Genomic DNA, 21,617 nt, shown 5'->3' on the forward strand with positions numbered 1-21,617 from the left:
TCTGTAACCACATGGGAACCAATCCTGTCTATGTTCTGTGCACATCCAAAATTCCTGCTGAATGACCCACCCTGGGAGCGAATTACCAGTGATCCAGGGCTGGGGCAGAAGGAGGGTGCAGGTGGCGGGTGGAGGAGGCAGAGCCAGGGCTGGGGCGACAGTGGGGTGCGGGTCAGATGGGGGGAGGGGAGATCCCAGGGTTGGTGTGGGGGCAGCCAAATTTTTTTTTTTTGCTTGGGATGGCAAAAAACCTACAGCTGCCCCTGGTGGGAGGGGTAGGCCATGCCAGGCTGGGGAATTCGCTGCCTATGGCAGGGGCCACATTAGAAGTAGGACTGGGACTAGGCTGTTGGGCAAGGTCTAGAGGGATGTTCAGGGGCTTTCCCAGCTCCCAGGCTCAGGGTGAGGGGCGTCTTAGGGCTGTCTCTTGCTTACCTAGGAGCCAAACCCCTTCCTGAACTCCACTCTGGAGGTGGATGCCCTGATCCGGAGCTCGAGCCCTCCCCCCAGCAAGGAGCAAGGCCGGCTCAGCAGCTCCACGCGCAGCCTGCCGTCACTGCACTTCCCACCTGACATGATGCCCTTCGACGAGGCTCTGCGAGATGTCACCACCCTCAAGGGCATCCCCCTCATCCCAGAGCTGGGGCCACATGACCCGGTATCTTGGCATGGTGCCCAGTTCCTGGAAATCAAGAGCCTGGAGAGGAGAGGTAAAGGGGGAGCCCCCCAGCTTGTCCAGCCCTGGGCACTGGTATCTGGGGATGGGGGTGCTCACAGCCACAGCATTTCAGCCTCCCCTGCTTTCCAGCCCTGGCGTCTCCCAGCAGATGTGTAGGGAGCCTGGCCTGCAGTTCAAGGGGGGTTGGAGACTTTACTCTATGTGGGGGGATGGTGGGAGCCTGTGGGGTGGGAGGGGCCTGGCTCTGGCTCCCATGGCCGTTCCTTTCCCTATCAGAGCTGGAGAAGCAGATGAAGATTGAGAATCTCTTTGTGACATGGCAGCAGAGATCAGCACAGTCCAACATGCCCATCAGTGTAAGTACTACCCATCAGCATGAACATCCCACCTCGCTCTGACATGGTCACTGCCCCTAGGGGCAGGTGGAGGGATGGCCGGGGACATGGGGCGAGGGGAGGTGTTGCCCCAGGGGTGGGGGATCTTGCATTGGGACTGGTGGAGGGGAGGGTTGCAGAGCCAGTGGTCCCCCTGGGCAGGTGGGTTGGCCCTGAAAGGGCAGGACTCCCAGCATGGGCCTGGGGGAGAAGGGGCTCCCATGGGCTGTGGGGGGGGCATGGGCCATCTCCTGCAGCTGTGCCACTTGTACTGTGCAGCTGGCAGACCTGGAGACCCTGAAGCAGTCCTCACGCCTGGTTCACTATTGTGCCACACCACTGCTCTTCGACCCAGCTTTCCGGCAGCAGATCCAGGCCGACCAGCAGGAGAATCTGGAGGGGAAGGTGAGCGACTCACCAAGTGGGAGTTGTTCTGTGACGGGGCCCACCCTGCCTGAGCTGCAGCTTTGTCCCAGGGAGGGAGCCAGCTTCCCCAGAGCTGGAGGAGGGGCTCTGTCCCAGCTGTGCAGGTCCAGGCCACTGGGCCAGAAGGCCCTCGGAGCTGTTCCAGCTGGGCAATTCCTGTGTTCCAGCACTCAGGGGCAGCAGCTGAGCAGCTATCAGCCAGCAGGTCCCTCTCTTCTCAGGCAGGGCAGGGCCTGCTGGCTGTTCTCTACCGCAGGTGCTAGCTACCCCGGCTCCCATGTCTTTCAGAAGCGCCATCGCTCAAGTGACTCAACGGCGTCGGGGCGGGACCGGAGCCACAGCTGTGACTCGGCAGAGGTGCTGCCCTGCAAGCTGAAGGAGGAGCCCTGGCTGCAGGAGATGTGCAATGCCTTCCTGCAGCAGTACATTCAGTACCTGCAAAGCATGGGTTTCATCCTGGTGCAGGTGCGGCCCCCCTCACCCACCCGCAGGTCAGTGTGACTCAAAGACCCCTCCACCCTTGTGCATAGTGACGCCCAGGCAGGCAGGGCATGTTTTCAGGGTGACTCTGATCAGCTGACTTTGTTCTGTCTGCTTTGCAGTAGCACGAGCCGGATGCGAGCTCTGGCATTCCTGGGCACTGAGGGGAGAGGCTCCTTCTCCTACAAGCCCAAAGCAGACGGGAGTCCGAAGGTGAGAGCCGAGTGTTAGGGTAGGCATGGGTCACTGTTCCACTCACATGCCTGCTCTTGGCTACTCACCAGGCTGCTGTGAGCAGAGCCAATCACGGGATCCTGGAGGTTCTACGCATCCCTCTCCTGGGGCCCCCGGGCATGCTCTGAGCGTGCCCGTCCAGTATCTTAGCACCCTTTTCTGCAACCCAGCAGCCCCCTGCCCAGTCCCTGGACACAGTTCTAACCCTTCGGACTCCTTCCACAGCTTATTCATCCGCTCTCCCAGAGCTCCAGCTTGGTGGGGGGAGGGGGTGTTCTGGGCCCAGGTGCCTCTCACGGGGCACGTGAATAGTGTAACACACAATGCAGTGTGATGCTCTGCTTGTTGCATGAGGAAAACCTGCCTGTAGGAGACTGGAGGAGCCCAGTCTGTGGTGGTGAGGGGAATTGGTCGTGGCTGCTGGGAGGAGAGCTCCATAGCAGAGGGCTCCTCTGCTGGCTGGGAGCAGAAGCGAGACCACCCAGACTAGAAATAAGGCACAAATGAAGCTGTGAGGTTGATTAACTAGCAGAACAACTCACCCAGGGATGTGGGTGGACTCTCCAGCACAGTTTCCTCACCCAGACTGGGAGTGTCTTTCGGTGAGATCTGCTCTAGCTCAGGGTGTGTCTACACTTAAAATGCTACAGTGGCACAGCTGTGGCATTGTAGCACATCAGTGTAGGTGCTACCTATGCCAACGAGAGGAAACCTGCGGGTAGTCCACTTCCGCAGGAGGCGGCAGCTGGGTTGGCAGAAGAATTCCTCCATTAACCTGGCATTGTTTACATGGCGGGGTTAGGTCGACTTAACTTTGCTATTCAAAGGAGTGGATTTTTCATGCACCGAGTCACCCAGTTAAGCAGAGTAAATTGCCCAGGCCTCAGCGAGAGGTTCTGGGCAGGAATTGGTTGGGCGGGGGGGTCTCTGTGCCAGGCTGCGGGGGAGAACAGCCCCTCCGGTGTCCAGTCGGGCTTAGTCTCCAAGTGCCAGTGAAACCACCATGGCTCCAGGTTTGTTGTAATGCAGGTTACGGACCCTTGACCAGAAACCTCCTCCCAAGGCGGGTGCCTCCAGACAAGTCTCCTCTTCCCCTTCTCTCAGATAAACAGACCAAGCCGCAGGTGTCCCTGGGTCTCCCTCCTGACTCCAACGGTAGGGGGAACGCCCATACCAGCTGCATCTCCTAGTTGGTGCCACCTGGCTGTTGGCATGGATGACAGCTGCTGATGGGCGCCAGCACCCACCTGCCTTCTGACCAGCTCTCTTCCTCTTCTCTGCAGAGCACAAGCCACCCAGTCACCACCTACCATCTGCAGAGAGCCCTCCCAGGTGGCATAGTGCTCATGGAGCTGGGCTTCCAGGTGAGTGGGCAGGAATCTGTCATCCCCACCCGGGTTCTCTGTGCCCAGCTCACTTAGGGCTCCCATGGAGCTTGTGCATAGTGTCTGCAATGGTGGGTTGCAGCCAGCCTGGGGCCTTGTTCTCATGTGCCAGCCATGCTCACGCTGTGCTGGGCGCTGCCTCAGTGCGGGCGGGCACTGCCCCCACCCTGAAGAGCTAGATGCTGAAGGAGACGAGCCCCACGTGGCAGGTGGGAGCGGAAACGCTGTCTAGACAGAGCTGTCCCTACCCAGCGCACTTCATCACAGATGAGCCCAGCAAGGGCCTGACATGCCCAGGAGGCAGCGAGGAGGGTAGTGAGACAAGCAGGGAGGGCATAGGGCTTAGACACACCCCAAGGAGAGGGCTTTCATGGCTGGTTGGGACTAGAGTGGTGAGGCCACAGATGGGGGAAGGCCCATGCCGGGAGATCTTACGCCTGGCGCAGGGGAGCTGAGGCAGGATTGGGGTGTAGTCTGGTTATTTGCACAGGATCCTGCTGGCCCTTTGGGAGGCTGTCGGCAGCAGGGCCATGCCTGCCCATGGGCCACTTGCTTAGTGCGCTCTCTCCCCAGGGCTGTTACTTCTGCGTGAAGCAGTATGCGTTGGAGTGTTCACGGATCCCCATGGGCCAGTCCGTCAACTCGCAGGTAACAGCTGGCCTGCGGTGCTTGAGCCATCCTGGCTGCTCCGTGCCTGGGCAGGCAGGGCTGGAATCTCCAGCCTGCTACCTGCCGGGGCAGGACTGCAAGGGCTCTGGGTAGCACTTCACCTTTCTCTAGGCCTGGCCTGGGGTGGCTGCTCTGGGGCTCACTTCCTGCAATAAAAGCAGTAGCTCCTCTGCTTCACTGGAACCAGGGGGGAGCAGGGCCAAGAATGCACATGGACCAACCTGGGCTGGGAGAGGCCCCTCCAGCACCATGCACTGCTATGCCCCCTGCAGTGCCTTGAGGCTGCCCCGCTCCCCATGGAGCCCCAGGGGAGCAGCGATGGGGTGTAGAGCGTGGCAACTCTCTCGTGAGGAGTGGGCTGCTGCCAGAGGGGCCAGCCGTCCATTACCTGCTGCCCTATCAGTCTGTGCTGGGTGCAGGAGGCCTCCAGGAATGGGGCACATGCCCTCCTTCCCCAGGGAGCCAGCACCCTAGATGTTCCAGCTGGGCGAGGGGCACAGGACCTGGTCGTACCGGGAGCTGATTGCCCCGGCTGGCTGGTGGGGCTGTTCCCCTCGGTTGAAGTCTGCCAGGGCCTTGAAGCAGCTGCTGAGGGTGCATGGAGCCTTCTTTCTGGGGAGCCTTTGCGTGGGGCCCAGCTATGAGCTGAGCTCCTGTCACCATAGATCCCTCTAGGCTCCAGCAGGGGGCCGGGTCACCCCAGTAGGTCACCCAGGGTTCTGCAGTGGGTGGCAGGCATTGTCCCTCCTCTGCTGGGGCGTCTGATGAGGAGATAGTGCCCAGTTCTTCAGGGGTGCTTGGCCTCCCTCTGCAGTGCATGGGGCTCATTGCAGGGGCTGGGACTGCAGGGTCAGCCCCTCTTCCACAGGGCTGGAGTCCTGTCTCCTCCCTGTGGCCCATGGAGGGAGGGCAGGGCACAGGGGCAGGCCTGGACAGTGCCAGGCAGTGTCCCCTTTCCCACTGGCTGCGCGTCTCCTCTCTCCATCAGGGTGCTCTCACGGCCAGAGCTCGTAGCAAGAGCTGCATGGGACCCAGCTCCATCTCTGAGTCTGCGGTACGTCCTCTCCTCCCACTACTGCCATGGCACTGCAGCATCTCCCCATGCAGGGCTGGGGCTCACCCTGTCAGGCATGCTGGGTGCTCTGTACCCACAGCCCCTTTCTGCCCTGGGCTGGCTGATGCTGGGCCTCTTGCTAGGTGGTTCCCATGGGAAAGACATCCCAGCAGGCAGCTGGGCCCTCAGGAGAGGGCTTGGAAACAGCCTCGCTCGTCTTGCTTCTCTCTCCAGGGCTGGGGCAAAGGCACTTCTTGCTGGGCTCACTTCTTAGATCCGCTTGGTGTTCTCTCTGCTGCTTGCACGGGGTCAAGGTGCTGTGTTTGGATGCAGCGAGTGCTGCTGCCCGGTCCCCTTGGCTGCTTGTTGACCCCCATTTCTCGAACACTCGGGGCCAGCTCTGTCCCCTTGGTGCCACCCAGAGGGCATCCCTGTGAGGAATCAAGGTGCTGGAGCCAGCCCAGCAATGCCAGTATCTCGTGGTGTGCTGTGGTGATCCTGGACCAGGGCAGGTGCTGCAGCATACATCGGAGTGCCCTCGAGGCTGCTCTAGCTTGTGCTCTGGCGCAGTTGGCCTCTGGCTGCCCCAGGATCTGGATCGGGGAAGCCACCTCTGCCGCCTCTCCTCAGGCCTTCTGGGAACTGGCCTTGTGTGTCAGCTGTGCTCAGTTAGGATGGGGTGTGTCTGCGGTCAGAGCTGGCCCAGGCGAGTCATCCGCAGCGGGTCCCCAGCAGCTGTGCTGCATCCTGCAGGGGCTGCCAGTGGCTGAGCTCAGCAGGATGGGTTGCATCCAGGGGTGTGTGGGGAAGGGCAGAGGGGGTGGCTGGGCAGGAAGTGTGGAGACTGAAGCAGGCCCTAGCTCCCTGCTCTGGGGGCAGCTCGAATCTCTGCCCTCACCCTGCTGCAATCCTTGCAGGGCGCTGCACCGCCTGCCCCAGACTCGGAGCCTGTGGCATGACTTTGCCTAATGCCAGCCCGGTGGGGTCCTAGCTGGTTGGAGGGCCGTGCAGCAGGGCCAAGATCTAGGCTAATGGTGGGAGAGCTGAGCTGCTGCAGGCTGTCAGGTTTGGGGCCCTGCCACTCAAAGCCAGCTGTGGGTCCATCTGGTTCCTAGCAGCCAGGTGTCCACAGCACCTCTGCACCAGGGCTTGGAATTGAAGCAACACAGACACAGCTGCCTTGGGCTAGGCACAGCCTGGGCAGAGAGGAGTGAATAGGCAGCTCCCCACTGCCAGGTCCTGTGCCTTTGCCAGGAGGCTGCTGGCATGTCTCACTCTGCTGCCAGCACAGCACAAGGCATTTAGGGCTCCCCTGTCCTGTGCCCTGACCCTGTGCCCCTCCCCAGCTCTCCATGCTCTTCACGGAAGAGTGTGACAAGGTGCGGGACCTCATGCACGTGCACTCGTTCAGCTACGACTTCCACCTGCGCATTGTGCACCAGTACCTGCTGGGCTCCCACATGGCCCTGCGCCAGGGCTACCACCTCACCAGCTTCCTGGAGGACTTCATTGCCCACCACCCCGACATCCCCAAATTCGGCCGCAACCACGTCTTCCAAGGTGAGCTGGGGAGGGGTGCTGCCAGTGGCCCTACAAGCCCTGGTGCTCCTGGTTCAATCCATCCCCCCCATGCAGGAGCTCTGGCCCTCGCCCTTCCCCCAGAGGTGGGGCTGCACCCCAGCTGGAGACATCTTTCCCAAATTCAGTGCGTCATCCAGCCCCATCCGTTCCTTGGCCTAGATGGATTGGCTCCACCTGGGGCACGCTGTGCCACTGCCCCCGGCCTGCATGGTTTCAGGGTACGGCTGTCTGGGACTGAGTGACCCCAGCCAGGCTGTGTTCAGCTGGGGCTGTGCAGAGAGCCCTGCCCGGGGGCTGCGGGGCAGGCGACGTTGCCTCATGAGTGCGCACTGGGGGCTGGAAAGCAGATACCTGGTGTCCGGTTCTGGGGGCCCTGACCTGCCCGTGAAGACATGGGGACACCCTGGCAAACACTGACTCCTCCTCTGCTAGGCATGCTGGCCATGCCCACCAACATGATAACAGCCCACCAGCTCTACAACTACGTGGCAGACCATGCCAATACCTACCACATGAAGCCCCTGCGCATGGCCCGGCTGGCTGCAGGCAGTGACTGCAGGAAGGGGACCCCGGGTATGGAGCAGAACGAATATGCACTGGTCTCCATCTGGAACAGGTGAGCACCTGGGAGTGCCCTTCCCACTCAGGGCATTGCCTGGCCAGGGCCAAGCAGGACTGGGGCTGGGAGATACTCTCACACCAGCTGCTGGTCTTGGGCTCTGGATGGTGGGTGGGTGCTGCAGCTGGTTCTCCACATCCCTCTCCGGACACCACCTGCAAGGCCCTGCTGCCCAGCTGTGGTTGGGGGTGGCACTGCCTTGGCCCCCAACACTCTGCTTGTGCCTGCAGCTCAGGCTCCTACAAGGACTCGGAGGGGCTGCGGCACCACGATGACTTTGATGTGTCCCTGCTGGTGTGTCACAGCGCGGTGCCGTTCGAGGAGCAGAGCGAGGCGGAGAGGCACGTGCTCCGGTAAGAACCAGAGCCATTGGTCAGGGATGGGTGGAGAGGCCGAGGGGGACTTCGGTGGGGAAGTGCCTGGGGAATGGTTGGGGGGTGGCGCATAGGCCAGCACTGCGGGCCAGGGCCACTTTCATGGCTCAGTTCCTGGGGGCACGAACAGTGTGACTGCCAGTGCAGTCCCAAGGTAGCGTTGGCTGGTGGGGGGGTGAGGGCCTGGGTTGGGTGGGCACTGGCTGGCACGTCTGCCTGGGGAAGGAGCGTTTCAGGAGGCCCTGGGGGCACAGAGCCTGGCTGGCAGGGGCACCCGCTCCTCACAGGTGTCTCCTCTTCAGGCTGCGTTTCTACGTCGTCATGACAAGCCAACGGGAGCTGTTCCCCCGGCTGACAGCTGACATGCGGCGCTTCAAGAAGCAGCCGCGCTTGCAGCGGGAGAGCACGCTGGAGCCAGTGGTGGGCCGGGCGGCACAGGAGGTGCTGGAGCCGGGTCAGGGCTGCCAGCAGCAGGTGGAGAGGGAGCTGTGGCAGGAGGTAGAGGACAGCAGCGAATTCTACGCAGGCGATGCCCAGGTCAAGCTGGGCCCTGGGCTGTTCTACACCTCGCCGCTCTTCCCCCTGCTGGCCTCCGAGGTGGCCGTGGCCCAGAAACAGCTGAGCAGCATGGTGCAGCTGGCCAAGTGCCACTGCCGCAGGGACAACCTCTGGAAACGCCTCTTCCTGCTGGAGCCGCTGGCCTCCGATAAACTCAGGCTGGGCAAGCTGTCGCTGGGGGAGCTGGAGGAGCTGCTGAACGCAGTGCACGGGAAATCCATCGCGGATATCGACCCCCAGCTGGTGAGGGGCAGGGGGCACATATGTACCTACACGCACACACCTGGGACCCATCATCCCACGCTGGAGATACACATGTACACGCGCCCATGGCCCATCAGCCCCAGCTGGTGGGGGGAGGTGGAGGCACATGCACACGCTGGGGACAGGCAGTCCCAGCATGGCATGTGGGAATCATTGGGAACATTGTCCACTGCTGATGAGGGGCTGAAGTGGGCACTGCTGAGGACGCAGCATGTGGGAAATCCCGGCTAGCTGTGGGGCATGGTCCACTGCGCTGTCAGGGAACGGGGTTTGAGCGCACATCCTGTGAGTGCTGGAGCTCCTGGGCTGTGTTGCTTCTCTGGCCTGATGGCCTCACCCTCTCTCCATCCTCACAGGGCTGCTTCCTCACCATGACTGTGCCCTGGTACCAGAGCCTCATAAAAGTGCTGTTGAGCCGCTTCCCGCAGAGCTGCCGCCACTTCCACAACGTCGAAACTGGCACCCAGTATCTGGTAAGGGCCAGGGCCCCTGCACCAGCCCCTGCAGCCAGACCTACTGCCAGACTCCCTGGTCCTGCAGTGCCACCGCTCCTATGGCCAGACCTGCATCCTGCCCTGGGACACTTTTCTGCCCCCTCCCCTGCAGCCAGAGGTGGCTCCCCTGCCCCAGAACTCTCTTCTGTCCCACCCGTGTCAGCCCCCGTGGCCAGACGCGCCCCAGGGCTCCTGCCTGCATCAGGGCTGGATGTGATGCCTCTGTGCCTGCTTTAGTGAGGCTGCCCTGAGGTGTGATGTCATGAGGGCACAGCAGTAGTTGCAGTGCCCCGACTGCACCGTGCTCTGAACCCCCACCCCATGGTGCTGTCGCTGCACCCCCTGGCACGCCCCACAGTTCTGGCACTGTGCCCCCAAGCACATCAGGGAGCACCCCCCTGACAGCCTGTCGCGCTCTCTGCAGGTCATTCTCAATCAGAAGTTCACAGACTGTTTTGTTCTCGTGTTTCTGGATTCTCACTCAGGAAAGACGGTAAGAGCTGCTCCCTGCGGGGGCCTGGGCAGGTGCTAGGGAGTGCCAGGGAGTGCGCTTCCAGTGCCCAAACAAAGCCCAGAGGGGATTCACCATCAGGCTGGGCTCTGCCCGGAACTGTCAGAGCTAAAACTATCCCCTCCGTGAAGAGCAGATGTCAACTCCCAAATGGGGGTCAAGTGGGAACAAATGGGGGGCCAGGCAGGGGTGAATGGGGGGCAGCAGGGGCCGTGTCTAACACACGAACCATGCTACAGAAAGTCCAGGAGCCCTGACTTGCTGCATTTCAATGAGGCAGCAGCCTGGTGCCCAGGTATCCAAGGACATGCTGGTGCCCTGCCCCCCAGCTGGGGGTCTCATCTCATCCAGGAGCCTGTGCTGTCCAGTGCCCCCCTTCCCCCAGCTATGTCTGTCCCTCTGGGAGCTGGTGTCGTTCCCCTCGCTCCCCTTTGCTGGCAGGTGCAGGGATCCTTGCCAAGAGCAGCTACAGGCACTGAGCTGGCCCCAAGCCGGGCGGGGACTGGGGGCTGGTGGCTGGTGGCTCTGCTGTGAGCAGCTCGTTCCTCCCTGCAGAGTCTGACGGTGGTTTTCCGGGAGCCGTTCCCTGTGCAGCCCCAGAATAGTGAGAGCCCCCTGCCGCAGCTAGTGTCCACCTACCATCACCTCGAATCTGTCATCAACACGGCCTGCTTCAACCTGTGGACAGGGCTGCTCTAGCCAGGGGCCAGCACCTTCCAGCCAGACACATAGCGCCACACCCAGGAGCTGACCTCCAGCAGGATCCCCCCAGCGCTGCTGGCAGCACAGGGGTCACGTGATGCATGAGTAATGGACAGAGTGGAGGGTGTATGGGGCTTGGCGGCACCCCTGGACCTGCAGCTAGCCCAGGGTCCCCAGAAGGGGTGGGCTGGGGGGTGTCCCCCCTTGGGTAGGGGAGCTGCTGTTAAGGACACTCATGTCTGACACTGAATGGATTTGAAACGGAGACCCAGGGATGGTCCCGGTGGCCCTGGCACCAGGAACTTGGCACACCTGCCATAGCTAAACAGCTGCCATCTCTGGGCCCAGAAACCTGGCATCCATGTATGCACAGCCCTGGGCTTGGCGACAAGAGCTGCCTGGTATACTGGGCCAGGGCCAGGCCCAGTCCTGAGGGTAGCAAGCGCAGTCGCTGCAGGCTGTCACTTTGATGGGTGGAAGGAGGGTGGGATTTCAGTGGTGGGCCAGCCGCAGGGCGGGGGGGTTACAAGGATGTACTGAAGGACATCACTGTCAAATAAACTGCCTCAGACTGGCCCGCTGCTGCCTGGCTCCCAGCTTGGTGCTGCAGGGGGCGGGGGGTCCCAGCCTTGCCCATGGCCTTCCCAAGCCCAGCTGGCCCACTGCCTACATGGCCCCTACCCTCTCCCCCCAGCACACTGGGGAGGCAGAACTAAGTCCCCCACTGGGCAGCGTTCTCCTGGCCCTCTACCCTGGCTGCTGAGTGCGGGGAGGAGTAAGGAACAGCGGGGCAAAGTGCTGGGAGTCCTGTGGCGGTGGGGCTGCGTGGGGGCCGCTCACCTGCTGAGCACGTCTTGAAGGACTCCGAGGGCCCGTGGCTGTCACCACACTGTCATTCCAGCCACTTGGCTCTGGGCGTTCCACAGGTTGGCCTCCCTTTGCGCCCCGCCCCCCCCCCCCAGCCTTTGAGCCTATTGGTCTGATATGTGGGGGCGGGAGGTTCTCCTGGGTGCCATTGAGGGAGCAGCTGCTCCCTGCCCCTTCTCTGAACCACCATGCTCAGTAGTGAAAGTTACCAGTGCTGACTTCACCCTGTGCTGTTTGGAGTCCCCGGGCTGAGGCAGGCAGCACTGGCGCAGTTATTCCTGTTGCCTTTAAAGGGCTGTAGCCACACCCAGAAGGGCTGGTGGCTTGTCTTGGGTAGATGGGCTGACAGCCTTAGCCACCCCTCTGCAATCCAGATCCTGCCTGGTGCCAGCTGCAGGGTGGGAAGGTGCCGGTTCCCCACTCCTTGCCATCACCTGCACCCCCCAGCAGGGACCAAGGGCCCAAATGAAATGCTCCCAGCCTGACCAGGGCAGGCTCGGCCAAGTAACTGCCCTTGCCCAGTGCTGCAAGGAGGCAGTTTTGGAGCCTCTCCAGGGAAGAGCAGAGCCCTGGATCCAGACCTGCCCCATGGCTGCCCCCGCTGCAGCTGCCTGCCCCTGCTCTGTGTGGGGCAGGGCACTCCTCCGGCTGCAGGCGGCCCTGCTCTCCTGTCCCAGCAGGCCTCGGGGAGCAGGTGCCTATGCTGCTTGCTCTGCACTGGCCTGGCTGCTGGAGCTGGCACACTGGAGATTCAAGGCAGCCTCCTGCATAAGCAGGCAGTGTGAAGGGAGGGGCACTGGGGTGTGAACCCTCAAACAGACAGGGGAGTCAGTGCAGAGGACAGCTGCTCCGTCCGCATCTCAGCCATTGATTGCTCTTTATCCCAGCTGCTGCAGCCTCCACCTCTCAGCTCCCCCCATTTAGTGGGCACAGCTTGCGCTGGGCATAAGCAGACTAAGCAATTGCTTGGGGCCCTGAGTGGCGGGAAGGCCCCTATTTGCTTTTTATTAAAGAACTTGCCTGTTTTAGCAAGGGGAGGGTTACAAATATTCCTGTGTAGGGCCCCCGCTGGGCTAATACCGGCGCTGCTGCTGGCTTCGGCTCTCCCAGTACGCGTGCAACCAGCCCAGTCCTTCCAGTGTGTTTCCTGCAACAAGAGCCAGATCCGGGGCTTTGAGAGCAGGGCAGGGCTGGTACCCCTGAGAGAGCAGTAGCTACAGCCCAGCTCCTGCCACGTGAGTCCTGCAACACTCCTTCCCCTAACGCATGTTCCTCCCCCTAGGAGCGCTGCTCCAGCACCCACTGTCTGAGCCACAGTAGGCAGCCCCCTCCCAGCCTGGCAGCGCCTGCCCCTGGCGGGGGCACAGCTCCCAGGCCCTGGCTCTGTCCAACCCCCCGTTCCCTGCCCACTGGGATGGAGCTCGCTGGGCAGGGCCTGGCTCCACTCCAGTATGTGCTGGGTGCCTGTGCTCCAGCCCCGCTCACCTTGCGGGGTGTATTCGCAGCCCACGTAGCCCTCATAGCCGAGCGACTCCAGCAGCTGGAAGAGGTAGGGGAAGTTCACCTCACCTGGGCTGTTAGGTTCGTGCCGACCAGGCACCTGCCCGACCTGGATGTGACCTGGGAATGGAACCAGCGTCTCTTCAGGGTGTCCAGGGCACAGCCCCGAGCTCCAATCCACAGAGGGGCACACTCGCTAAACAAAGAGTCCTGCCCCCACCCAATGGTATGAGGCAGCCCTTCCCTCCCAGGGGCCAGGCCTACCCCCAGCCCTTGACTCAAACCTCCCACCCCAGGCTGTAGGCCCAGTGCCTTCCCCACCAGGTTTGGAGCAGAGCCCTGGCCCTCACCAATGAGCGGGAAGTACATCTCCAGGTTCCGGGTCAGGTTCCCATCCATGATCTGGCAGTGGAAAATGTCCTGCAGGAACCAGAGCTGCAGTTCAGGGTCTGGGGCAAGGCTGCGGCTGCGGCTGCAGGGACTGACTGTGCCTCTGGGCATGCCCAGGGGGGTCACTGTGCAGCTGGCTGGCAGCAGAGACCTTATGTCTGTGACCCTCTCCCCTGCCCTCGCTGCACACAGGTACAACGCTCCCTGGGGCCTATGCCGCCTCCTGCTGGCTGGGGAATGGTGGGGGCACAGCTCCCTCCACCTGGGGCATGGCACCATCACTGACCCACTGCTGGCCATGCCAGCAGGCTCCTCTGAACTGCTTGGGTTGGGTTTACCCACCTGCTGCACCCTATGGTTGGCACCCACCTCTGGCTTCCCCTGGCACCAGGGGCTGGGAACTTAACTCTACCATAAAGGAAACAGGGCTGGGCACTACAGAAACCACCAAGCCACATCTACTCACCAGCTGCAGCCGGAGGTTGGGCCTCCCCACCTTCTCCAGAATGGCTGCAGCTGTAGGGGGAGAGGCAGGTCAGTCACAGCAGGGGCCCTGCAGCACGAGTGCCCAGTTCCCCTCGGCTCAGTCTGGGGCAGTCAGAGTGTGGCAGGGTCCCCTTACCTTGGTGAGGGGTGGTCAGGAAGTAGCGGGGGTCGGTGATGCGGCTGTTCATAGGCTCCAGCAGGCCTGTCATGTCCTCCTGCAAAGCCACATGTGAGCCCCTGGGCGCTTGTCCCCTCAATGCCTGTATCCCATTGCTGGCAGGGCAGGGCAGCCATGGTTCCCTGCAACCTCACCTCCCTCCCTAGCCACCCCTTCTTCTCTAGCTGGTGCTGGTGTCCCACGCAGGGGCTGCTCCTCAGCCAGAGGCCTAGTCATCTCATGGACTGTGTGGCCCCATGCCTCCCCCCCCTCCCCCCCAGGGAGTCTCTGCCTATCCCTCTCATGGTGCAGGAAAGTCCTGGGGGCCACAGCTGACTCCTAGTGTCCCCCTCATACCTGGGCCAGGATGTCAGCAGCATATCTGAGGTTCTCGATGAAGGTGGCTTCCATCTCCAGAGCCATTGCTGCCCGCTCGGTGCCCACAGGGACCCGCCCAGCCATGAGATGGATCCTGCAGACAGACCTGAGTCAGAGCCCACAGGCAGGAGCTGAGCTGCTCACAGGGCACAGAAGCCTGACTGCGCGTGGGACAGGAGCAGAGACGGAGGATGCAGAAAACCACTCCAGGTGCCCAGTGCTGGAGGGGTGAAGGGAACAGCAGCTGCAGCACCACCAGGGCACAGGCCCTAGGGCACTTGCCCTCCTGCAGCGGCTGGGGCGCCGGCCCAGGCCACCCCGGATGGGGGGAGGTGGGGTACCACTCTGAGGGGGAGAGCCAGGGGCCCTCGGCAGCATTGCCTCAGGCTGGGCAGGCTTTGATACCTCCCCCGGCCTATGGGCCAGCACTCACTCCTTGGGAGGGGTCTCTTCCCCTCAGCATGCCCCCCACGTTAGCACTCCCCGGCCCTGGGGGGCTGCAGCCACAGGTGCCTTCCAACCAGAGCCCACCTCCAGGGTGGGGGAACGGGGTGTGGAATCTAAAGGCTAGAGAACCTCAGACCTTACTGCACTCAGATCTCCAGGGACAGGAACGGGCACGCCACCCAACCGGATGCCACCCAGTGTGCACAGACAGCACACTCCTCCTTGGCTGCTCATGCTATCGCCTACAGGCTGAGCAGGGGGAGAGTACTTCTGCTGGGATCCCAGCTGAGCTGGAGTTGGTGTGCAGCCAGGTGTCCCCCTCAGTGATTTACACAATGGCAGCCAGGGGTACATAGCTGTGGGTGTGCAAATCACCAAGGGGCCCTCATGGGAGAGGAACACAGTCAGGCCCCTGTGAGCAAGAGTCACTGGAATGCCAGGGTCTACAAGTGGCTGGCAGGGCAAATGCTGGGGCAGGACAAGGCCCCGGGCTGCCACACCCACAAAGGAGCTACAATCACGCAGGGCCAAGAACAGGTGCTCCAGAAATGCCCTTTCTACAAGCTGCTGGAACAGACTTGTGCAATGGAGGCCACCACTGAACCCTAGCACAGGGTTCTGCAATTTGGAGCAACTGCAGGCCCCAACCTCGGGATTTCCCCTGGATGGCCCAGAGAACCAGGTGCTGGAGACAGCAGCCAAACCCAGGGGGAGAGAGCTGCGGTGTGGTACTCTCCCACGGTCCTGTATGTAATCAGGGCTGGCTCTAGCCATTTCGCTGCCCCAAGCACGGCGGCACGCCGCGGGGGGTGCTCTGCTGCTCGCCAGTCCCGCGGCTCCGGTGGACCTGCCGCAGGCGTGCCTGCGGATGCTCCACTGGAGCCGCGGGACCAGTGGACCCTCCGCAGGTACGCCTGCAGGAGGTCCACCGGAGTCGCCTGCCGCTCTCCTGGCAACCGGCAGAGCGCCCCATGCGGCATGCTGCCCTAAGCACGCGCTGAGGCCTGGAGCCGGCCCTGTATGTAATACAACAAACAAACAGGGATTTGAACAACTTTCCTCCACAGACATGGCCCCCACCCCCTCTCCTCGTGTTTCCCCACCCCTCACTGTGGGGTCCTGTCAGTTCTCGGGGCAGCTGATCAGCCCAGGCTTAGGACAAGATGGGCATGGCTGTTCATAGCACTACTCCAAGAGACTCGTCCATCACAAGGCCGGAAGGGCCCATTGTGATCGTCTGACCCCTGCACAGCATTGGCCAGAGACCTGCCCCCACAGCGCTCTGCCGGCTGTAACGCTGCTGCAGGGAGCCAGGGTGAGAGCCGTCTGCCCCCATCCCAGGACTCAGCTGGAACTGACCACACTCGGCACTGCCTTGTCTACCTCCCAGCCCACCTGTCCATGGCTGCTAGCAGCCACTCTCCTATGCCAACACCCCGGGGCAATGGCCAGGGGGTGGGAGTGGAGCCTGGGCTGAGCTGTGGGCATGGGAGGAGCCCAGGCTGCCTAGCAGGGTGGGGTGGGTCGGGACCGAGGCACAGGACCACGTGTGGGGGCCCCAGCGTGCCTGGCCGTGGCTGCCTCTCCCTCCAGCGCCCTGGCTGGAGAATCCCAGCTCCCACTGCAAGTAAAGTGACACCCATGATCTCGCCCCCCCGTCTGTCGCCAAGACCTGGCTCTTTCCCCGGCCCATCCCCTGGCCAGGGCGGGAGGGCTGGGCTGGTTCCCTACCTTGGGCAGCCCAGGGTCTTTGCGTACTTCACGGCCAGGGCCAGGCCTTCCCGGAACGCAGCCTGGCGGCCGGGCACAGCACCCAGCCCCTTCTCGCCTTTGTCCTCATCCCCTAGGGAGAGAGCAGCCAGGACAGCCCGGGTTAGAGGCAGGAGCAACCCCGACCCCTGCCCAGCCAGCCAGCCAGGGACCAGGATGCCTGCGCCCATGTGGAAGGGGCTGGCTCCACAGCCCTGCACCTGGTCAGTCAGTGCCCACATCTGGCCATAACCTGGGGGCTGGAGGCTGCAGCCCCCCAGGCGCTGAGACTCCATCCAGGGGGCCAGGGCCCCGAGGAGCTGGCTCCTAGACAGCTGCTGTCAGGCAGTAGCAGACTATGGGGGACCCGGGACCAGTTCGGCACCTGAGGGCCCGGATCCAGGTGAGTACCTGGCCGTGGGGGGGGGAGTTCCCCCTCAAATTTGAAATTTCTAGCAATAAGTCATTGTGGGTGGGGGGGTCGGGGCCCTGGCCTGGTACCTGGGGATTGGAGGGTTGTCGGGCCGGTGTGACGACACTTTGAGCAACCCTCCCGTTCTGCAACTAGGTGCAGTTTCTGCCATGCAACATAACCATCTGTGCTCCTGCTCAGGAATTGCTGCCACCAGGTCCATGGGGTTGCAAATCGGGGGGGATGGGGTCTGTGGTTGAAAACACTCACAATCTGCTTCCTCCTGGCTCATGTGTCAAACTGATCTATTGGATGACTGAGGCACGCTCTTTCACTTTTTTGTGTGTGAATACGTGAAAAGGGAGGTAAGGTTTTGGGGTACAGGGCACACCCCCGACCCCACGGTGATAACCAGAGTGGCCCCTTTCATTTTTTCTACTGGCTTCCTCCTTGCTTATTTCCAATGACTTGGCTGCCTATGCACCTGTCACTGGTCCAGAGATGGTTGCAAATCGGGAGGAATGAGGTTTGTGGTCAAAAACCCTCACGATCTGCTTCCTCCTGGATAATGTGCCAAATTGATCTATTGGATGATTGAGGTGCATGCTTTCACTTGTTTGTGTGTGACTACGTGAAAAGGGAGGTAAGGTTTGGGGGTACAGAGCACGCCCCTGAACCCAAGATGATACCAGAGTGGCCCCTTTCATTTTTTCCACTGGATTCCTCCTTGTATATTTCCAATTACTTGGCTGACTATGCACCTGTCCCTGGTCCAGGGATGGTTGTGCACCTGTCACTAGTCCAGGGATGGTTGTGCACGTGTCACTTGTCCAGGGATGGCTGAAATCGGGAGGGATGGGGTTTGTGGTCGAAAACACTCACGATCTGCTTTCTCCTGCCTAATGTGCCAAATTGATCTACTGGATGATTGATACATGCTCTTTCACTTGTTTGTGTATGAATACGTGTGTGGGTACAGAAGGGTTTCATTGCATCTTCTCTCTTGACCCCAGCTACTGTTCTCCCTTCTTGTTGCACTGACAGTGGGTTGGTGGGTCTCACCTTTTTTTTTTTTTAATCATATATGCTAGGGACAGTCTTGTCCTCTTCTCCTCTCCTGATGTTAGGGTAGATGCAGGCAGTGCAAAATGTACTAGAGTCATATAGTATCTCAAATGCACAGCTGCATTTCAATGATCTGAGGTCTGAAGAACAATGTGGAACTAGCTATTCTTCTTTGAGTGACTGCTCCTGTGTATTCCACAGTAGGTGTACATGCTTGCCACATGCACCGGTGCCGGAAGTTTTTCCCCTAGCAGTACCCCTAGTGGGGGAGCACTGCTGTGACCCCTGGAGTGGCGCCTCTATAGCGTGCTATCAGGGGAGCTGCGCACTCCCTCGACTCTCAGTTCCTTCTTGCTGCCAGCGAAAGTAGTCAGAACTTTGTGCTCCAACCTTGCTGTAGCCCCCCTAGTAGCCTTAGTAGCACTCCTCTTCTCCTTAGTTGGATAACTTCTTTAGTTTGCTGCCTGGTGCGGGGCATGCCCCATGCCCCAGGCTTCAAGTCGTGCAATTCCTGTCGCAGTTCTATGCCAAGAAGCAACCCGCACACTCAGTGTCTTCGCTGCTTGGGCGAGACTCAGGTAACTGATTGCTGTAAGATCTGTTGGTCGTTTAAGCCTCGAACGAAATGTGAGAGAGATATCTGGCTCCAGACCCTGCTGATGGAATCTGCATTGGCCCCGGCACCGGCACGCCCATTGGACTTGGCACTTGGTGCCTCATCCTTGGTGCGGAGCAAGGCACCACTCACCTGCTAAGAAGCAAGGGAAGACTCAGCGGCGCCAACAAAAGGACAGAGGTGAGGCCGGACCCAAGTTGGGCAGCCCACGAATCTCCCTGGAACCCAGACCTCCGACTTGCACCAAGCAGAGTAGTTTGATCCTGTCCGCACGTGCCCCCTCCCGCGGTGAGAATGCCGTCGATGCCGGAGGCTGCACAGGCCACGCATGACATCCTTTCCCTCCCAGTGCTGGGTGCACCGCTCCAGACGGGCCCCTGGTCCTGAGAGAAGCCGCCATTGGGAGCACACCAGCCCTCCCCGACAAGAGACAGCCCGCGCTCCAAGGACCATGCGCCCCATTTGCCAAGGTTCTCACATAGCTCGCGTCAGTCCTCCACTCCGATCAGACTGGCTGACTCGCCTGTGCGGGAGCCTCGAAGGTCCTCCACTCCCCATCAGGAGTGCAGGCACCAAGACAAGCGGCATCAACACTCCTCTTCAGATAGGAGCTACAGGAGCAGATTCCGACACCATCGTTATGAACGCTCGGGCTTGAGTGCCCACTCCGCTAGACACGATAGACGGAGCTCTCCTTGGGCGTTACTGGCACCAAAATGTCGAAGCTACGATCGCCGGGATGACTATGAGAACAGCACTTCGGTCGTGTACCGCTCCTCATTGTCATTGAGGTCCACATCTCAAGGTCGGCACTGGCATGACCATAGATGCCCCCGTCACTCCTACGGCACCGTGTGGTCAACGGCGACCTTGGCAGTCAGCCGCCCATCCCCGAGACGCTCCAGGCCCCAAGAGCAGCCTGCACCGCTCGGCACCCAAGCCAGTCAGTGGCAAGGGGCGCTCTGGAAGGGCCAATAGTGTCAATGGGCACTGTGGCCGCAATTGCCTGCCCAGGTGAGACCTCGCTCGGTAGCCGGGAAGTCCCAGACCGATTTGCTGTCCCCCCTTCGACAGAGTCAGAAGTCGACAGGCACCAAACCGGCGGCACTGGGCCTGGACTTAGTCTTGGGAGTCGAACCTGCGGCACCTCCCAATGCCCTAGTAGCCAGATCAGCCCCCTCGCCGGCACTGGAGGAGACCATAGCGGCACCTCCATCCATTGTACAAGAGGACTTAAAAGCTCACCAGGAGCTCCTCAAAAGGGTAGCCTCGAATCTCTAACTCCAGGCTGAGGAGATGGAGGAGCCATTGGACACCCTTTTCAATGTTCTGTCCTCCTTGGCACCGGGCCATGTGGCCTTACCCCTACACCAAGGTGTGGCCAACATATCGACTGCCCTGTGGCAGACCCCAGCTTCCTCGGTGCCCATCTCCAAGAAAGCAGAAAAAAAAGTATTTTGTTCTGGCTAAGGGACATGAGTACCTGTACTCCCACCCGGCACCTAACTCCCTGGTGGTGGAGTCAGTCAGCCATCGGGAACGCCATGGCCAGCCTGCACCCACCCCCAAGGAAAAAGACACCAAGAGACTTGATTCTTTTGGCAGGAAAGATTCTTCTTCTGTGAGCTTTCAACTTCAGGTGGCCAATTACCAAGCCTGTTGCCACGAACGCCCCACAGTTAATAAAGTTTGTGTTCTGCAACCATTTATTTGCGTTCCAAGTGCAGTGGTTCCGTATAAAGTCGGATCAGTGGATCCTCAGAATGATTTCCAGGGGCTACACGTTGCAGTTCACCTCACCCCCCTCCACTACCCCCTGCCCCGGGAGCACCTCGGGGACCAGGAACATGACACCCTCCTAAACCAAGAGGTGGCGAGCCTTCTCAACCTGGGTGTGGTGGAGAGAGTACCAGCGGAATTTCAGAGCAAGGGATTTTACTCCCGGTACTTCCTGATCCCAAAAGGCGAGCTCTGGCCCATCATCAACCTGCGGAACCTCAACAGGTTTATGGTCCGCTACAAGTTCCGCATGGTATTCCCGACCTCCATCATCCCCTCCTTAGAGCCAGGGGATTGGTTTGCATCCCTGGACCTCCAGGATGCATATTTCCACATCCATATTTTCGAGGGTCACAGGAGCTTCCTCCACTTCCTTGTAGGGCGGAACCATTACCAGTTTCCGGTCCTCCCCTTCAGCCTTTCCACGGCCCCCAGGGTTTTTACCAAATGCATGGCAGTGGTGGCAGCCCACCTCCAGAGGAACGGGCTGCAAATTTTCCCTTACCTGGATGATTGGCTCCTCAAGGACAGCTCTCAGTCCCAGGTGCAGGCCCAGATGCAATTCCTAGTGTCCACGTGCATGGGTCTGGGCCTTGTGGTGAAAGAGGCCAAGTCCATGTTGGTACCGGCCCAGCACATACACTTCATAGGGGCTCTGCTAGACTCTGTAGAGGCCACAGCCTCTCTTCACTGGGACAGATTTGAGACATTCACGACTTTCCCCAAGGGTGTGCCTTCAACTCCTGGGTCACATGGCAGCATGCTTGTCCGTGGTGCGACATGCCAGACTCAGAATGAGGCCCCTCCAACTCTGGTTGGCCTCCCAGTATTCCCAGTCCAGGGACAGCCTGGACAAGGTAGTCATGATGCCACCCAACGTGGTGGTCACGCTGCAATGGTGGTCCGTCCCGAGCAATATTCTAAACAGGATCCCCTTCCAGGACACCTCTCCCGCACTAGACTTGGTGTCGGATGCCTCGGACCTGAGCTGGGGAGCCCATATAGGGGACATTCAAACCCAAGGCAGGTGGTAGACCTTGGAATTGTCCCTGCACATAAACATCAGGGAGCTCAAGGCAGCACACCTGGTGTGCAAAGTGTTCAGTTTTCACCTTCGCAGGAAGGCAGTCAGAGTCCTCACGGACAACACATCCATGATGTATTACATCAACAGGCAGGGGGACACATAAGAGCGGCCTTACCGGGTCAGACCAAAGGCCCATCTATCCCAGTATCCTGTCTACCGACAGTGGCCAATGCCAGGTGCCCACGAGGGAGTGAACCTAACAAGTAATGATCAAGTGATCTCTCTCCTGCCATCCATCTCCACCCTCTGACAAACAGAGGCTAGGGACACCATTCCTTAG

General features: G+C 60.7%; 2 protein-coding genes across 9 annotated transcripts in view; one reads left to right on the forward strand and one right to left on the reverse strand.

Annotated features, from left to right (window-relative positions):
- SZT2 (SZT2 subunit of KICSTOR complex) overlaps nucleotides 1-10,979 on the forward strand; it is a 77,319-nt gene extending 66,340 nt beyond the window's left edge. For 5 of the 7 annotated variants that reach the window (XM_032794297.2, XM_032794330.2, XM_032794306.2 and 2 more), the window contains 15 exons: nucleotides 440-710; nucleotides 956-1,035; nucleotides 1,333-1,458; nucleotides 1,768-1,970; nucleotides 2,082-2,172; nucleotides 3,477-3,557; nucleotides 4,152-4,226; nucleotides 5,236-5,301; nucleotides 6,648-6,861; nucleotides 7,315-7,498; nucleotides 7,732-7,854; nucleotides 8,178-8,676; nucleotides 9,054-9,170; nucleotides 9,616-9,684; nucleotides 10,258-10,979. In XM_032794297.2, the coding sequence (XP_032650188.1) occupies nucleotides 440-710; nucleotides 956-1,035; nucleotides 1,333-1,458; nucleotides 1,768-1,970; nucleotides 2,082-2,172; nucleotides 3,477-3,557; nucleotides 4,152-4,226; nucleotides 5,236-5,301; nucleotides 6,648-6,861; nucleotides 7,315-7,498; nucleotides 7,732-7,854; nucleotides 8,178-8,676; nucleotides 9,054-9,170; nucleotides 9,616-9,684; nucleotides 10,258-10,401 (2,343 nt within the window). In that variant the 3' untranslated portion in view covers nucleotides 10,402-10,979. The remainder of the gene's footprint in view (nucleotides 1-439; nucleotides 711-955; nucleotides 1,036-1,332; nucleotides 1,459-1,767; nucleotides 1,971-2,081; nucleotides 2,173-3,476; nucleotides 3,558-4,151; nucleotides 4,227-5,235; nucleotides 5,302-6,647; nucleotides 6,862-7,314; nucleotides 7,499-7,731; nucleotides 7,855-8,177; nucleotides 8,677-9,053; nucleotides 9,171-9,615; nucleotides 9,685-10,257) is intronic. The other 2 variants (XM_032794339.2, XM_032794380.2) reach the window with 1 other exon arrangement.
- Nucleotides 10,980-12,233: 1,254 nt separating this feature from the next.
- HYI (hydroxypyruvate isomerase (putative)) lies at nucleotides 12,234-16,689 on the reverse strand. Of its 2 annotated transcripts, XM_032794417.1 has the most exons (7): nucleotides 16,361-16,689; nucleotides 14,162-14,276; nucleotides 13,784-13,862; nucleotides 13,628-13,677; nucleotides 13,122-13,191; nucleotides 12,757-12,891; nucleotides 12,234-12,418 (listed from the first exon to the last, which is right to left on the reverse strand). In XM_032794417.1, exons 1-7 carry the CDS (start codon nucleotides 16,672-16,674, stop codon nucleotides 12,345-12,347), a joined length of 837 nt encoding a protein of 278 aa, XP_032650308.1. In that variant the 5' UTR covers nucleotides 16,675-16,689; the 3' UTR covers nucleotides 12,234-12,344. The 2 variants fall into 2 exon arrangements, with proteins under 2 accessions (XP_032650308.1, XP_074923637.1); XM_075067536.1 differs by lacking the exons at nucleotides 13,628-13,677; nucleotides 13,784-13,862.
- Between the last annotated feature and the right edge of the window lie 4,928 nt (nucleotides 16,690-21,617).

This window comes from Chelonoidis abingdonii, chromosome 7 (assembly GCF_003597395.2).
Source record: "Chelonoidis abingdonii isolate Lonesome George chromosome 7, CheloAbing_2.0, whole genome shotgun sequence".
NCBI classification, from domain to species: Eukaryota; Metazoa; Chordata; order Testudines; family Testudinidae; genus Chelonoidis; species Chelonoidis abingdonii.

Bases quoted from the DNA above. Each gene is read 5' to 3' on its own strand.
- HYI (XM_032794417.1), bottom strand. From the start codon at position 16,674: ATGGAGTCTCAGCGCCTGGGGGGCTGCAGCCTCCAGCCCCCAGGTTAT. The intron at 12,892-13,121 runs GTGAGGGCCAGG...TTCCATTCCCAG, and splicing joins GATGTACTTCCCGCTCATTG to GTCACATCCAGGTCGGGCAG. The intron at 12,419-12,756 runs GTGAGCGGGGCT...CTCTTGTTGCAG, and splicing joins CTGCGAATACACCCCGCAAG to GAAACACACTGGAAGGACTG.